The 16,609-nt window shown below is 43.4% G+C and overlaps 1 protein-coding gene across 1 annotated transcript in view; it reads left to right on the top strand.

The window, feature by feature from the left end:
• Positions 1–16,609, top strand: part of CTNND2 (catenin delta 2) — a 566,347-nt gene that overhangs the window by 252,416 nt on the left and 297,322 nt on the right. Inside the window, exon 5 of the mRNA XM_075495646.1 lies at positions 9,305–9,477. Within this exon, the coding sequence (XP_075351761.1) occupies positions 9,305–9,477 (173 nt within the window). The remainder of the gene's footprint in view (positions 1–9,304; positions 9,478–16,609) is intronic.

Genomic DNA, 16,609 nt, shown 5'->3' on the forward strand with positions numbered 1-16,609 from the left:
TGTTATCAACCTTATTCTCATACTAAATCCAAAACACAGCACTACACCAGCTACTAGGAAGAAAATTAACCCTATCCAGCTGAAACCAGGACACTGTGAGGTCCTTGAATTAACAATAATCTCATTGTTTAAGACCACTCACTTGCTTGGTTTGGTTTTTAAATAGCTACACTGCACCTTATTGCAGCATTACACATTGTATTGTTATTCAGAAAGAAAAACAGTGCCCCATGAAGAAATACTGCCAGTGCAATACCCTATCCCTCACAGGTGAGGGGCATAGGAATAGCCCCAGCTGCGCGTGGTGGGGCCCATTCTGCAACCTTTGCCTCCCGCTTCCCTGACTCCCCCCTTGGCAAAAGCAGGTAGATGCTGTGGAAGCTCTCCTTCTGCTATGGCTTGTGATGGAGTCTATAACTCACCAGTTTACATTTATGGCCATATGCAACATACTAAACATGAATCAGCCTGTTCAGTGTAATGCCAGGCTATGCTTATTTTCTTGAATGCAATATGGCAGGAAGGTAGCAAGCGTGGGCTTCAGTGCTGCTCTCTTTAGTGATAGGACTCAGGGTAGGGCTGAGTCCTGCACTGCATCTGCTCCTCTTCCATGTGTTGCTTGAAGTAAGTGTGCCAGGCACTCTCAGGTGCTCCAAATCTCTTAAACTATTAGGTTTTTGAAAGAGAAAAATAATAGCCATATAATAGCCAACATAACTGCCAGTAAGAGGGTGAGTAATACAAACTAATTAAAAGGGCTCCACAAGAAGCCTGCCCCCTCCCCTCACTGTCTGAATGGGTGACTCTGTTCCTCTAACTCTGCCGTGCTTGCCAGCACCTGCGTCTCCAGACTGCAAAGGAAATTCCTGTTTCCTTTCTCTGATTCCTAGAAAAGTCCCCTGCTCTCCATCACCTCTGAGGTTTCATTGTGGGTTGGCTCCCTGATGTAGGCATGTCCTCCATCCTCTTCTGTTCTCTTCTTGCCTGGTCTTCTCTGTGCTCCAGCAGCTTTCCCCAGCTTAAGTGCACTTTTGTTTTCCAAGCAAGGTGCACACCCTGTCCCTCTCCTTTGAGCTCCTTACTGAGCCAAGTTACAGCAGCCAAGGTGAGGAAGATGGGGAGCCTTGCACACTGCTCTGCTCAAGGTTAAGAGGAAGAGGAAGGTATTGTCTGCAGTATGTGTCCACCAAACTGGAGGCAAATTAAAGAGTTAACTACTATACCCTGCTCCATGTTTTGAAGTTAGTCCACAGTGGTGTCTCTTGCAGTATGATGGCTCTGACTTAGTTGCCTGGCTTGGCACTCATATCTGTACTATTTTAATACAGGAGGAAAGTGGCACTGACTGAATCAGTGAAAATTTGGTACTACCCGCTATGAATAATCCAACGCTAATATTCTTTCACAAGGCAAATAGATTGTTTTATGCGGTGGTGAAAAAACATAGGGGAAAACAGCTAGTTATATCTTCCCCATACCCTCAAACAGAAACAAAATGCAGTATGAGTTTTGAAAGCAGTAGTACAAATCTTCTGTATCTGCTAAACTAAACCTTATGAAGCTGGAAGTGTTTGTTTTCAAGCTTATTTTAAATTGAAGATTGGTAGTTAATTATGTAGCATTAAGGGAAAAAATAAGACTGAATTGCTCTAGTAGTTAACTAGTGATTTCCAGTGCCTAACTGAAAATAGAGAATTTCCAGCTGCCTTAACTCTTCTGAAAACAAATGAAAAATAGTTGCATGAACACTTTATTATACCAACACAACAGAGTTTAAATTTTTGCCAGGAAGAAACAGTAGTTTGTTGTCAAGAGCCATCAGTGTATAGAAGTACACAAACAAACCGCTTTCTTCTCTTCTGGGTGAGCTGTGGGCTCTTCAGAAGGTTTGGGTTTGCCTTCAGATTGAAATCTCAAGAATGTTAACAAGAAAAGCAATCCATCTTTTCCATATCAGACAAGACAGGACTGCTTGTAGTCCCTAAATCCTGAAAAAGAAACTTATGTTTTTTCAAGATCATGGTGATTGATCTCAAATGTATCTTGTATTTTTTACGCTTGGTTTAGACTTAGTTATTTACAGGTGAGCAGCCGCAACTCTATTCTATGTTTGCTTGAGAAATGTGGGCTTATTTAAAATTTAAATATCTACCTGGCTGTTTCTCTCAAATGAATTTGTAATTACTTTATTGAAATGTATGTACGTTTTAATTGTTCATTACTGCTTGTTAAGGTACAAAATAAAAACTGCTATACAGTAGCTAGTGAACTTAAAACCATGTGCTCCAAACTTTTTACTAAAATTTTTTTTCTATGGTTTGGATAAATTTCTTAAGGTGCATGGAAGTGTTCAGGCTAAATGGGGCAGGGAACCCATGTATGTGATTCTAGCTGGCTATGTAAATCCCCTAGTGAGCTTTCTAGCATCTAGATCCCATAATAATATGAAAGGAACACTTGAAAGCCAGATGCAATGAAAATTTAAACATATTGAGTTCGTAGCATGTGATAGTTTAATCATTATTTAAGCTTTAGAAATGTCACAGCATAATTACTTTCAGAATGAGTACAAACACTTTCATGCACAAAAATTGCTTTCTTGCTGCAACTTTGCCCCTCCTGGGAAAGTTATGCTTTTGTGAATTTTCTGAACTTAATCACGTCACTTGATCACAGGCAAATTCTCAGTGAAAATTCAAAATCCAAAAGATTAAAATAAAGTCTACAGATACATTTTAAAACTAAGCCTGTATTTTCTTTATGCTCTTTAAAAAATCTGTGAAAATATTTCTTTCATTAAAGAACAAAATTTGCAACAAAACCGGTTAAATGGAAAATGCTTAGTAAACCCTGTTTGCAGAGTCAGGGAATGGAAAGCAAACAAATGTTGGATTTATAAGCACCCAGGCAGGATTCACGTCAGCTCTCCTATGCATCTGATACATTTTTACTAACCTCACAGCATACATGGAGCCCTGCCTCCTTCTGTACTTGTAAGGAAAATACAAGGACCAGAACTTACTTTCTAAATTTGCCCTATATCTGGAATATTCTGATGACTGCAATTGACTTTGCAGTATAAATTGTGTTGATATGTAAAATAGTGTCATAATCCCAGTCTACACTTAGATGTGAACACTTCCACTTTACATAGCCTACTACGATTTGTTTATCATATGAGCAGTTCAGGTTGGATTTTGGAAAATATCAGTTATAATGGTTCTGCCATTTCTGAGAAACAGGCTAGGGGAAAAAATACTCTCCACGTTAATTTGGGGGTGGAGTTATTTGCATGTTTTCGAAGTCGAAATCTTTTTGGAGCAGCTGTACATCCTTATAGCAAAGACTTAAAGGTCATAAAATTCGGCCTTTGTATCAGGAATGTACTGGGAGTTATTTCTGGTAAAATTCATTGGAATTTTGCCATTTTGAGTCTTTTTAAAACTGAACTTTTCACGTGTTCTGTAGGAGCAAAATCAACGTAATCATTTCACATGCCTTAAGGTTTGTGTCACCTTCTACGCTCTCAGGAGCTTGTTAGTGCTAACGAGAAGATGAACCTATCATCCCTGTGGAGCCGCTGAATATGCTATAGATGATAGCTGTTGGGTTGAAGGTAGACTTCTTTGTAACTCATGCAGTGGCCAAGGCATAACCCTCTTCTTTTCTCTCCTCTTGCATTTCACTTGCTGGGCCCAGACACCATGGAAGAGTAAGCTAGTTTATTGAAAATTAGAAGAGACTAAAACTAGTGAAGGCATAGGGAAGGATTAGGTGGGTTTTCCTTAATGTAGCTCTTCGTGTGTGGAGACAGAATGAGTTCACCGTTAAAAGCAGTTGTGGGAGGTCATGTCTAACCCACGCGACAGCACGGTGTAGGAAGAGCCTTTCCTTGTCTGATATATGGTCTCAGGGCAAAAACCGGGGAATTTGCTATGGGTACCTGATAAGCTAAATCACTCGTACGTGAACCTAATGAATAGTAGAACGCGGCAGTCGCCGAGGGGAGCTGCTCTGGAGCTGGCCCGATCCGCAGCGGAGCGGCAGATCTCGGCGCGCAGGGGCCTCTCCTGAGGCAGGGCAACGCCAGGGCAGCGGAGACACCCGGCGGCTCTCGCGGGAGCCGCTGTCGAGGCCTGGGCGTTGCCAGAGCAACCGCGACCACCCCCACGCCTGTACAAAGCAGCCTGGGGAGCGCGAGCGACCAGGAGCGCCGCCAACAGCGGCAAACAGAGCGTAGCGTGGCCTGGCAGCCAGGGCGTGGCGCGGAAGGGTGCGCAGGAAGGGCGTAGTCACCCTGCCACCTCAAGAGGTGAGCTCCCTGGGTGGTCGTCACCCTCTCAGAAGGAGCTTAGCTATGGTATCCACCTGGTAGAAAGCCATGTCCTCTGCACTCGCCAGAATGGATGTTGCAACCCAGACAGAGCTCCCACGAAAACATGCAACCACCCAGGTCTCAGGCTGCAGAGAGTGCCAGAGCACTGGTAACAGAAGGCAGTAGGGAGAACAGCTGTGTGAGGGGTGACCAGGTGGGTGATCTGCTCAGCTTGGTGGCAGAGCTACGAGAGGGAAGTAGAAAGGTTAAGGAGCATCAGGGGGTCTGAGAAAGAGAGAGACTGGTGGTGCCATGCTCTGCCCACCCTGAGACAGGAACAGGAACAGCCACCAGAAAAAAAAAACAAGATGAAGGGGATCCTGTATCCTCTCCCACCGGGCTGAAGGCAGTAGCTTAAAGGAAGGGAGTGAATGGAGGCAAGTCCATGCTCGGGGCAGCAGGCAAACCCCCTCCTTGCCCACCGCGCCTTCCCAGGTGCCTCTGTACAACAGGTATGAGGCTCTGGATGTGGAAGGCCAGTCAATGGAGGATGTGGATGACAGTCCATCTACACCAGAGGTGTTGCCTAGGCCAGAAAGGCCTACCCCCTGTATCATGACCACCTCCACAAGAAAGAAAAGACGGGTTATAATTGTTGTAGGCGACTCCCTTCTGAGGGGAACAGAGGGTCCAACATGCCAGACAGACCCTCCTCTTAGGGAAGTCTGCTGTCTCCCTGTTAATTGCCTCCCTCCAGGTTAAGGGCAATGCAAGGAAACTTCCTAGCCTGGTACGGCCCTCCGACTATTACCCATTCCTGTTCTTCCATGTGGGTGGCGATGAAGCTGCAATGCGTAGTCCAAGGGTGATCAAAAGAGACTTCAAGGCCTTGGGACAGTTGGTAAGGGAATCTGGAGCACAGCTTATTTTTCCCTCTCTCCTTGCAGTTGCGGGCAACGACATTGGAAGAAACAGACGGGCCCAGTCTATTAATACATGCCTCCATGGCTGGTGTCACTGCCACAGTTTTGGGTTTTTCGATAATGGGATGGCCTACGTGGCACCAGGCTTGCTGGCGTCAGGTGGGATTCACCTTTCTCAAAGGGGGGAAGAGGGTCTTTGCTTACAAGCTAGCCGGGCTCATTGACAAAGCTTTAAACTAGACTTGAAGGGGGAAGCAGATGATATCAGGCTTGCCTGTGACAGGCTGTGGGACTACATGCCAAGGTTTGAGGTATGCGATGCTAACGAGTGCCCTCAGCCTCTTGCTCTGAGGCTTGCTGGGTACACTGCAGCACACTTGAGGTCTTAGAGAGATGAGCCACGGGCTCCTGAGGTAATAGGAGTCAGCAGGGAAACACGAGTGAAATACCTCAAAGGAATTAACAGGTGTTCCTCTAAGAAGGTGACATGGCCGACAGCCCAGCTGAAGTGCCTCTACACCAATGCACGCAGCATGGGCAACAAACAGGAGGAGTTGGAAGCCACCGTGCTGCTAGAAAGCTACGACCTAGTTGCCATTACTGAAACTTGGTGAGACAAATTCCATGACTGACATGCAGCTATTGATGGCTACAGGCTGTTCAGAAGGGACAGGCAAGGAAGGAGGGGCGGAGGGGTTGCCCTCTACATCAAGAAACGGATAGAGTGTGAAGAGCTGTCTCTGAAGCATAGCCATGAGCAGGTTGAAAGCTTATGGGTAAGAATTAGAGACCGAGGCAACAAAGGGAACCTTGCGGTTGGTGTCTCCTACAGGCCGCCCGATCAAGGTGAGCCTGTTGACAAAGCCTTCTTACTCCAGCTACAGGAGGCATCATGCTCGCAGGCTCTCATCCTGCTCGGGGACTTCACCCACCCCAACACCTGCTGGAAAAATAGCACAGCGAGCTGTAGGCAATCCAGGAGGCTCCTGGAATGCATTGAGGATAACTTCTTAAGCCAGGTAATAGACAGCCCTACAAGAGGGGATGCGATACTGGACCTGTTGGTTACCAACACAAGTGAGCTAATAGGTGACGTCAAGACTGGAGGCAGCCTGGACTACAGTGATCATGCATTGGTGGAGTTCGCAGTCCTGAGGGATATGGGTCAGGTAAAGAGTAAACTCAGGACCCTGAATTTTAGGAAAGCAAACTTCCAGCTGTTCAAGGAGTTAGTCAACAGGACTCCCTGGGAAACTGCCCTCAGGGACAAGGGCGCAGAACAGAGCTGGCACATCGTTCAGGATGCTTTCCATAGAGTGCAAGAGCTCTCGATACCCAGGTGTAAGAAATCAGGAAAGGAAGGCAAGAGACTGGCTTGGCTGAGTCGAGACCTGCTGGTTAAACTAAAGGGCAAGAAGGAAATGCACAGGCAGTGGAAGCAGGGACAGGTATCCTGGGAAGAGTAGAGGGATGCTGCCCAGTTGTGTAGGGATTGGGTCAGGAAGGCCAAGGCACAGCTGGAGCTGAACTTGGCAAGGGATGCAAAGAATAATAAGGGCTTCTACAGGTATGTCAGCCAGAAAAGGAAGGTCAAAGAAAGTGTACCCCTCCAATGAGCAAAACTGGCAAACTGGTAACGACGGACGAGGAGAAGGCTGAGGTACTCAACAACTTCTTTGCCTCAGTCTTCACTGGCAACCTCTCTTCCCACACCTCTTGAGTGGATGGACCACAAGATGGAGACTGGGGGGGCAAAGCCCCTCCCACTGTAAGAGAAGGTCAGGTTTGTGACCACCTGAGGAACCTGAACATACATAAGTCTACGGGACCTGATGAGATTGTATCCCAGAGTCCTGAGGGAACTGGCTGATGTAGTTGCCAAACCACTCTCCATGATATTTGAAAAGTCATGGCAGTCAGGTGAAGTCCCTGCTGACTGGAAAAAGGGAAACATTCCACCCATTTTAAACATTGCACCCAGAGAGGAGGACCCTGGGAACTACCGACCTGTCAGCCTCACCTCTGTGCCTGGGAAGATCATGGAACAGATCCTCCTAGAAGCTATGCTAAGGCACATGGAGGACAGGGAAGTGATTTGAGAAAGCCAGCATGGCTTCACCAAGGGCAACTCCTGCCTGACCAACCTAGTGGCCTTCTATGATGGAGTGACCCCATCAGTGAACAAGGGAAGATCTATGGATGTCATCTATCTGGAATTCTGTAAGGCCTTTGACACGGTCCCCCACAACATCCTGCTCTCTAAATTGGAGAGATATGGATTTGATGGGTGGACTGTTCGGTGGATGAGGAATTGGTTGGATGGTCGCATCCAGAGGGTAGGGGTCAACGGCTCAATGTCCAGATGGAGATCGGTGACAATTGGTTTCCCTCAGGGGTCCATACTGGGACTAGGACTGTTTAATATCTTCATCAATGACATAGACAGTGGTATTGAGTGCACCTTCAGCAAGTTTGCCAACGACACCAAGCTGAGTGGTACAGTTGACATGCCTGAGGGATGGGATGCCATCCAGAGGGACCTGGACAAGCTGGAGAAGTGGGCCCACGTGAACCTCATGATGTTCAACAGGCCAAGTGCAGGGTCCTGCACATGGGTCGGGGCAACCCCCGGTATCAGTACAGGCTAGGGGATGAAGGGATTGAGAGCAGACCTGCCGAGAAGGACTTGGAGGTACTGGTGGATGAAAAGCTGGACATTAGCCGGCAATGTCCGTTCACAGCCCAGAAAGCCAACCATATCCTGGGCTGCATCAAAAGAAGCATGGCCAGCAGGTCGAGGGAGGTGATTCTGCCCCTCTACTCTGCTCTGGTGAGACCCCACCTGGAGTACTGCGTCCAGCTCTGGAGTCCTCATCACAGGAAAGACATGGACCTGTTGGAGCGGGTCCAGAGGAGGGCCACAAAAATGATCAGAGGGATGGAACACATCTCCTATGAGGACAGGCTGAGAGAGTTGGGGTTGTTCAGCCTGGAGAAGAGAAGGCTCTGGGGAGACCTTACTGCGGCCTTTCAGTACTTAAAGGGGGCTTGTAGGAAAGATGAGGACAAACCTTTTAGCAGGGTCCATTGCAACAGGACAAGGGGTAATGGTTTGAAACTGAAAGAGGGTACATTCAGACTAGATATAAGGAAGAAGTTTTTTACAGTGAGGGTGGTGAAACACTGGAACAGGTTGCCCAGAGAGGTGGTAGATGCCCCATCCGTGGAAACATTCAAGGTCAGGCTGGACGGGGCTCTGAGCAACCTGATCTAGTTGAAGATGTGCCTGCTTATTGCAGGAGGGTTGGACTAGATGATCTGTAAAGGTCCCTTCCAACCCAAACTATTCTATGATCCTATGTTTTAGTTTCACAGAACAACTAAATAACTGTGGAAGGTGTCACTGTTCATGCTCCCGACGTGCCCTTCAGTCTGGCAGCCCCAATTTAAGCTGCCTGCACTTGGCTCTCCTGCCGCGCAGTGCTGTGATGGGGAAGATAAGATAGGCTGACAAAACAGTCATCAAAGATACAAAGAGATCAGGGTGAGTCCTACATGATGAGAGGAGCTATTAATATTTTAAAGGCTGCCATCCATCCCTACAGGCACCAAAGTATTACATCACCGTGTGTACAGGACAGAGTGGCAGTAATCAATAGATCTAATGTGCTGGGGGCCCAGGGAGGGACGAGTTAGCATTTCCCATGCAGAACGACTGGATATAATTAAGTGAAATAAACAAGGCTTATCCTTAGGAAAAAAGAAAACTCATCGACTATTCTGAGCTGAAAACCAAGACTTCTTAATCAAATAATAGGTTGAGTTTGTTTAGACTTAGAATTCCTTCACCAGTCAAAACTATACGTGGTCTGTAGCTTGAACACAATAATAATGATGACTGAGTGGTAAGAAACAATTTAATGTATGTGATTTTTATTGCTGAAGAGCCAAACTGTGAAAAGCTGAAGCCACATACATCTGATAATTTCGAGGCTCACTCAACAGATAATACAGGTATGGTCTTTCACTGAGACTTTCTGACTGCTCCTGAATCCTGTCCCTGCAGGGCCCAGCCTCCTCTCCCAGAGCGCGCTCCAGCTCAATTCCAAGCCTGAAGGGTCCTTCCAGTACTCGGCTAGCTACCACAGCAACCAGACCCTCGCTCTGGGCGAAACAGCGGCTGCCCAGCTCCCATCCCGCAGTGGTCAGGCCAGAGGTGCCATCCAGAGCTACAGCCAGGTACGTGTCCTAAGCAGCCCGGGTCTCTCGCACCTGAAATCGTGTGGGGTAGCTCCCAGGAAACAGAGCTGTTTGGTGCCTGCTGGCGCATGAATGTCTGCCTTTACTTTCTGTCTTGTTCAATGCATCTGCAGCAGGGTGGAGTTAACCACCTTGATTTTCGTAAATCTAAAGTGGGTTGACTTGCATAGTAATAAAATAATCCTGATTAAAAAGGAGATTTACGTGCCAGTTTAACTTACTCGCTTGCACTTATATTTTGGTGATAGCATGTTTAGGCATTTAAGTTCGAAAATTTCTGTGACTGTGCTGATTAGGAGACCTGACGAAGGTCTAGGACTTCCCTGTGTTGGTGTCAGGATATTACTGAAAGCAGTAAGTGCCAGCAAACAAAAACAAAGCCAGGCTGACACCAGATGCGAAACCTGCTTGGGATACCATGCATCGCCTGGTGCCGTGGCCTGATCCCAAGCATAAGAATAATTTTTTGCCTTTTTTTCCCCCCATATTGTAAGACAAGCAACTTACCAGGCAGCTGCCCATACATTTCAAACATTTTGAAAGATTGTTTCAGATACTCATGAAAACTATAACTCTCTCTTCCTGTCTAAATGATCCCTCCCAGCTCTGACACGTAACCCTCTTACCTGTTATGCTTTTCACTGCGATATCAAAGCCTCTCACTGGGAAGTTAAGCTTCAGTTTAGACAAAAATTTCTAGAAGTGTTCATGCTTCTGTACATAAAGTCTGACTGGGTTTCATTGGTCAGCTCAGGTTATTTTCTCTGTTTAGATGTTAACCACCCCAGCAAAGCAGACCATCTCAGTGTGACACTGGGACACTTTATAATTCAGGATTCTGTAGAAGTGAGTAGTATTTGAATTTCAAAGCCTTAAATTGCTAAGAGATTTCAACTATTATATAGTCATTGCACAGCTTGTGGGATACCAAGAGACATACAATATTCTGTTCTCTCAATTTGCTCAGAAAAGCTCCCTATCCTCTAAGACTGAAAAATGAAATAAAGCACAGTTAAATTTCATTTCAAATTGGGTAGGTACTTTTTTTCTTCTATAAAGGGTTTAAAATTAGCCTGCATAGCGGTAAGGCCTTAGGGTTTTTCTGCATTTACCAAAGAGGACCTCCCTGATGTTCTTTGGCATGGGAGCCAGCAGGAAAGCAAGATTCCAGCTAGAAAGAAATAGGAGGCTATAATATCCAGTTGTAGCCTGGGCAGATGTCATCAGGAGTTGTGCTTTGTGAAAAGCATCATACCCTGGGGGTTAGCCTGAAAGGGTGTGATGCATTCTTCAAGGAAGTTAGAAAAAGGAAGATGATGGAAAAGGAACAGGTTATGAGAGCAACAGAAACAAAAACAAAGAAGAAATGAGAGGGGAAGGAGAAAGAATCTTAAGAAAAAAAGGCAGGAAGGGAAAGTGTGCAATTGTCTAGGGGTTAGAAGTAGTGATATTCTTAATATAAATTATATCATACTCATTGATAGAAATGGATGAATTTATGGAGAGCAGAAAAAATTAATGATGTAGATTTCTTTCATTGAAATTGCACTGAACAGCCATTGCTTAGATCTGAAAAGCTCTCATGAACCTTCTACTTCACAGAGAACTGCTTACCTTCAGAAAGGTAACCTTTCCTATACTTTCTTTTTTTTGTTGGTATGAGAGAGCAGAAAATAGGTTTTCTTCCTGTGTTGCTTCAGATTGTATGATAGATATTCCTGCAGGAAAATAACTCACAGAGCATAATTTTCACACCATCATCCTGCGAAGGATGCTTGACAACTTCAGGTCAATTAAAATATATCTTGAAAATATTAACAAACTGCCATATAAACTATGAATTAATACCATAAAAGGCATATAAAGGAGGTTTTAAAAGAGGTAAACAAGAAGAGGGAGAGTCAAAAGTTAAAACAAAAAAAGTTCTGAATATGACCATTGCTGATCCCACAATTACAGAGAAAAAAAAGTCAATCCTTGGAATTGTTTTGCTATCCCTATTATAATTAAAATAAGCCTCAAGAGTCAAGACTGCTCACATTGTGAAAATTTCCTTTGGTATTTGTGTGCAAGGAATATAGCTATCTCTGAACATGAATGATAGCCCAAATGCATGGAAGAAATATGTAAATAGTCCCAAGGCCGGCTGTGACAGCAAGAACAATTTCTGAAAATGCAATTGTATAAAAAAAGAGAAACTAATTAGTCTTGGGACTTCCTGTATAGTGCTGCAAAGCACAATCTAACATTTTTGTCAATTTGGAGGACTTCATTGTAGATTGTAGAGTTTTTTCACTGCTTTGAGTACTTTCGAACATGAAACTTTTATCTTCTAAATGCTACTGGAATAGGATTTCTTAGCAACAACTGCTCCTCTGGCAGGGAATTACTCTGTTTCTCCACTGAAAACAGCTTTTCAAACTTGGTGTCCAGATCCTGATGTATCCTGTAGTAATCGATTAAGGTTACTTGTGAAGAGTCAGTAGGGGCTCTTGTTACAAAAAGTAGCAGATTTTGCAGATGAGTTGCTCAAAAGTGAATCTTTTATTTGGGCAATGTAATTTGTGAACAACTGATTGATTGGGTTTGCTGTCATCTTGAGAATGGTCAGCTTACACTGCAGATATCGTAGAAACATAAAGCATAGCATGTACTACAAATAGGGGTTTTCCACATGCTCTGCCATGTATTTGCAAGGGGAGGGGAAAGAAAGTGAAACTAGTTTACATTTCTGGATGAGGCCTTTTTTAGTTTCTGGTGATGCCGTGGTCTTTTCAGAGGCTGAGGCAGCAACAGAGGTAATTCCCTACTGCGTATTATCCTATGCTTCTGAAGCTCCTGGACTGAACAAGCTGGCACAGAATTTGAAAACCCTTAAAAACAAAAAGTAGATGGAAAATAAAGGTAATTAAAAACAAAAAAAAGGCTTGAAAAATCATTTAACAGTTAATTTTCTAACTTGTCTCCTTTTTCCTATAAACAAGTCATAAGTTTGTCATTCATCAGACCACCACACCTTACTAGCCCTATTTAGAATATTAGCAAATGAGTACAAGAATGTGTTCAGTTGTAAAGCAAAAACTGTATACTGGCCTTTTTCAGTTAGACTCATGGCTTTTCCCGCCATCAGTCATCTGTGCCACAAGGTGATCGGCTGCTTGATAATCTACCCAGACAAAATCTAAAATAAGGACTTCACTTCTGGTGGGATGTGGCAGATGATGATGTGTTTAAGACTGGACTCCAAATATGAACATGAGAATTTTTCTGTCATTAAAGGAAGCAGATGAAATCTCAAGACAGATCACTCTTATTACGACACTCACAGAGAACAATTCACTAGTATAGATTATGGAAGTGAAGAACTGATCTGCATAATGCTGGTTTGATCCTACAATAGGTAATGATTGCAGCTTTCCTTGCTGCTTTAAAACCAGAGACTGACCATCTCTGGACACTCTGAAAGGATTGCACACAATTCTGTTTGTGGATGTAGAAGACTGCAATGGTATTACCTACCTTCATCTATACCTGTGACCTTTGAGATTAGGATCAGGTAGGCTGACAAGTTTTCCTAATAGTGTTGGGGTGTATTTTGCAAACACAGTATAGCCATGACCTTTGTGATAAAATAAGGAGAAACAGATGAAATAGGCCACATTTCAGGGATCCAGAGGTATAGTCTGGCATCTATTATTATCATTTAAGTGCATTTGAACATAGGTAGCATCTTCCTAGTTAGGTCAGGAACTTATAAATGACAGCAAAGCAGTCCTGCAGAAGAAAGACCCTTCCACAGGTGCTGCCCAAGGACTGAAGTCTGCATCCTGAAGACTAGAGAATGTTAAGCATTTTCCATACCCTCTTCTTGCCCTTTGCAGAAGAGTGTTGATAGAGGCATTGGACCAGAGCAGAGTGATACCTTGAGTGAAGCCACATGGAAGGTTCTTTGGGCTGACAGGAAAAAAAATAGCCCTCAATAGACTGGAAAGTCTTGCAGTCACTGAAAGAGCCCAGAGCATCACTGAGATTGTAAAACAGAGCTGGAGCCTTAAAAGACCACCCGTCTCTCTCAAAAACCCTAGTAAGGATGATGAAGTTTGCTGCCTAAAGCTAGCAACATCTACCAACATTCAGGCAGCTAAAGCAGCCTGCAGGGATGTCTTCCACGTAACTTGAGCATCCAATTGGAAAATCCTCCCTAGAATCAAGAGAAAGGGTCTTATCATGGGCCACAGTGTATTGTATATGACTATGTTCATATTCATCAGATATGACCTTGTTTGAGGTTTTAAGGGCCAAGTGATCCCTGAAAGTTCCAGAGAGCAAAACAAGCTGGAAACTGATGCTGGCATTTAATGCTAAACTAAAAATGCTTGTGAATACAAGTTCATCCAGACCTAAGATGGGCATCCAGACCTAAGATGGGCATGCAGACTTACTCAAATGTAACATAACTTTTCAGTTTCTTGTATTATCTGTCAGAGAAGTATACAGGACATTGAGCACAAATTGTCATTTCTTAAGCGTAACTGATACCATGATTCAAATTTTCCAGCATTTTCCTGGAAATTGTATCATTACCTCATTCCCACGAAATGACTATGAAGCCTTTTCTGTTCTTAGTTCTGTTTCTAAGACTCAGGCGGTTGCATTGACAGAAGTTCTGTTCCTTAGCACCTGTGAATTATGAAGCATAGATGCACAAAACCTACCAGGTTTTGGGTTTGTGTTTTGGCATGCCTAAGAAGAAAATAGCTTGAAGGGATTTTAGATGATATACGAAATAGATCTGCTGCACCTGCTAACATATTCATAACGGTCATCTTGTTCTCTGAGACTTTTGCTATTCAGGTTTTGCTGGTCCCACACGCCGTTTTTCCCTCTGGGAACAATCTCCAAGAATCAGCATGCTGATGTTTCAGTAATTAGCAGCTGACCCCAAAGTTAAGTTTTGCTTAAGCTGTCTAGCCATCTAGGATTTTATAATTCCTTATCCATAAAAAATTTTCAGCAGAATAAATAATTCAACACAGTTATTTGCCCCTCTCAATTCCACTTCATAAAACAGAAATCTTGTATTGCAGTCTTTCATTTAATCTTTTCCTGTTGAAGTTCTGATTTAAATTTTCAATTGGAATTGTAAAAAAAAAAAAAAAAAAAGCTGATGTCCTGAAATTTAGTGCATTAAATGCATGAATTATGGCAGGCAAACAACAGTTAGACTGGTCTCTAGTCTACTATAAACTAACTGGACACCCTCAGTAATTTTCTGTATAGATCTCATTTTGTCCGTATCAGTAGAGAATGATCTTTCCAGTAAGATTAAATGGGAAAGAAAATATTTTCATAGCTGTATTAATGTTCTCATGTTTTTTCACACATTTCTGCTGTTAAAAAGGATATATCAGAATCCATATATTGAATCCAAATAAGCAAATCAGGCTCCTTTTCTTTGGGATACCAGAAAAATTAAATCTCTGAGTCTTAGAATAGATACTTACAGGGCTGTAGTAAGAAAGTCCTTGATTTTTGTTCACATCTATGAAATAGATTGATGCAGGAGGATCTAACAACTGGGAAGCAAATTTGCTCTCAATTTATTAGTTTAAACACAGTTTCATTATCAGGTTGACAACAATAATGGATAAATGGAAAAATAAGGGAAAAATACCATTGTATTTCATTCTTCCATATGAAGTATAATGTCACATTGCAGAATGAACAATGACATGTCTGTATGGCAGTCTTAAGCAACAGACAGGGAGAAACATAGGGAGAAACTAAAACACATTTTGCCTCTGAAAACACGAGTGAAGAATGTGACTGTACGCTTGGCCCTTTGAAAAAACATAAGAACCTCACAGTAGATTTAAGACAGGTCTGAGATTAGTCACATCCTCGAAAATACTGCATGCTAATGTTTTCATTGCAATCTGTTCATCCAAAAGTTCTCTCCTTCACACAGCAAATGCTTAGCTTTTTAGGAAGTGCTATACACTGCATTTTTAATTAAGCATTTAATTCTTGTGTCCTGCCACTACACCTTCTTACCTATAACAGACAGTTGTGAAGTGGGATTTTTTTTTGTTTTGAATTAGTACTTAGAGAATGCCTGCAGCTTTATAGAGATTTATTAGGAATATGGGATAATGTTGGTTTACTTGAAATTAATTGCTCTAAATCCTTGACACATCAAGCAGTGTAGAAGTAGATTAGAAAAAGAAATTTTGTACACCTGATGACGGTGCTTGCCTAAAATCCTTATGATCAATGACAAACTAAGTTACCAGTGCATTAGCAGTGTGTTGCAGAAGACACTGGTAACATTGCAGAAGACTGTATTTTGGAACAATGTTGAATATTACAAAATACATTATTATGGCACTCAACAGTCCAAAAAGTAAAATTTATTAACAAATAACAATTGATGACGTAGCTGGTTCAAATGACCTTTCGTCATGTGCAATACTTGCTCTGTCCATGGTGTCTTAAATCTTGCTAGCCTGTTTCTGTTTTATAAAAGTTGTTACCATACAGTTTAAACCTGGAAAATGAAAACTGTACTCCTGTCAAATACATTATTGGACAGTCAGTTGCAGATTAGCTCTTCTTTCCAGTTTAAAGCAGAGACGGTAAGTAGCTCAGCATGAAAGTAGCTTTTAAAAGTTCATTGATGTTCCCAGAGTTTGCCTTCCTGGTTTTTGTTGCGAGTCTTTCAAATACGCAACTTGAGCTTGTTGGCGATTTGTGAAAATTTCAAGGCTCGTACTTGACGCTGTGGTGTTTGTAACTGGCGGCCGCAACCAGAACAGTCCAACTCAACAGCGAGCAGGCTACTTACATCTGTGACCCCCTTGCCCACCTGGGACTTACCATACAGAACAGCTGGAGGGAACAGTTTACATTACATTTATTTATAAGGCCGTTGCTCTTCCTCCCAAAGCCAGTGAGGTTTGGGTCTGGCAGTGCTCCCTTGAGATGCCTGAATGCTGCGAGTGCTGGCAGCTTCCATGCTACTAACAACTGGGAGCAAAGCACCAGGAGCACCTCGTCCAAAGCCTTGCTTCCTGTCCATGTCTAGAAAAATAGATATTCTTCCCCCAGATGC

This window comes from Mycteria americana, chromosome 2 (assembly GCF_035582795.1).
Source record: "Mycteria americana isolate JAX WOST 10 ecotype Jacksonville Zoo and Gardens chromosome 2, USCA_MyAme_1.0, whole genome shotgun sequence".
Lineage (NCBI taxonomy): Eukaryota > Metazoa > Chordata > Aves > Ciconiiformes > Ciconiidae > Mycteria > Mycteria americana.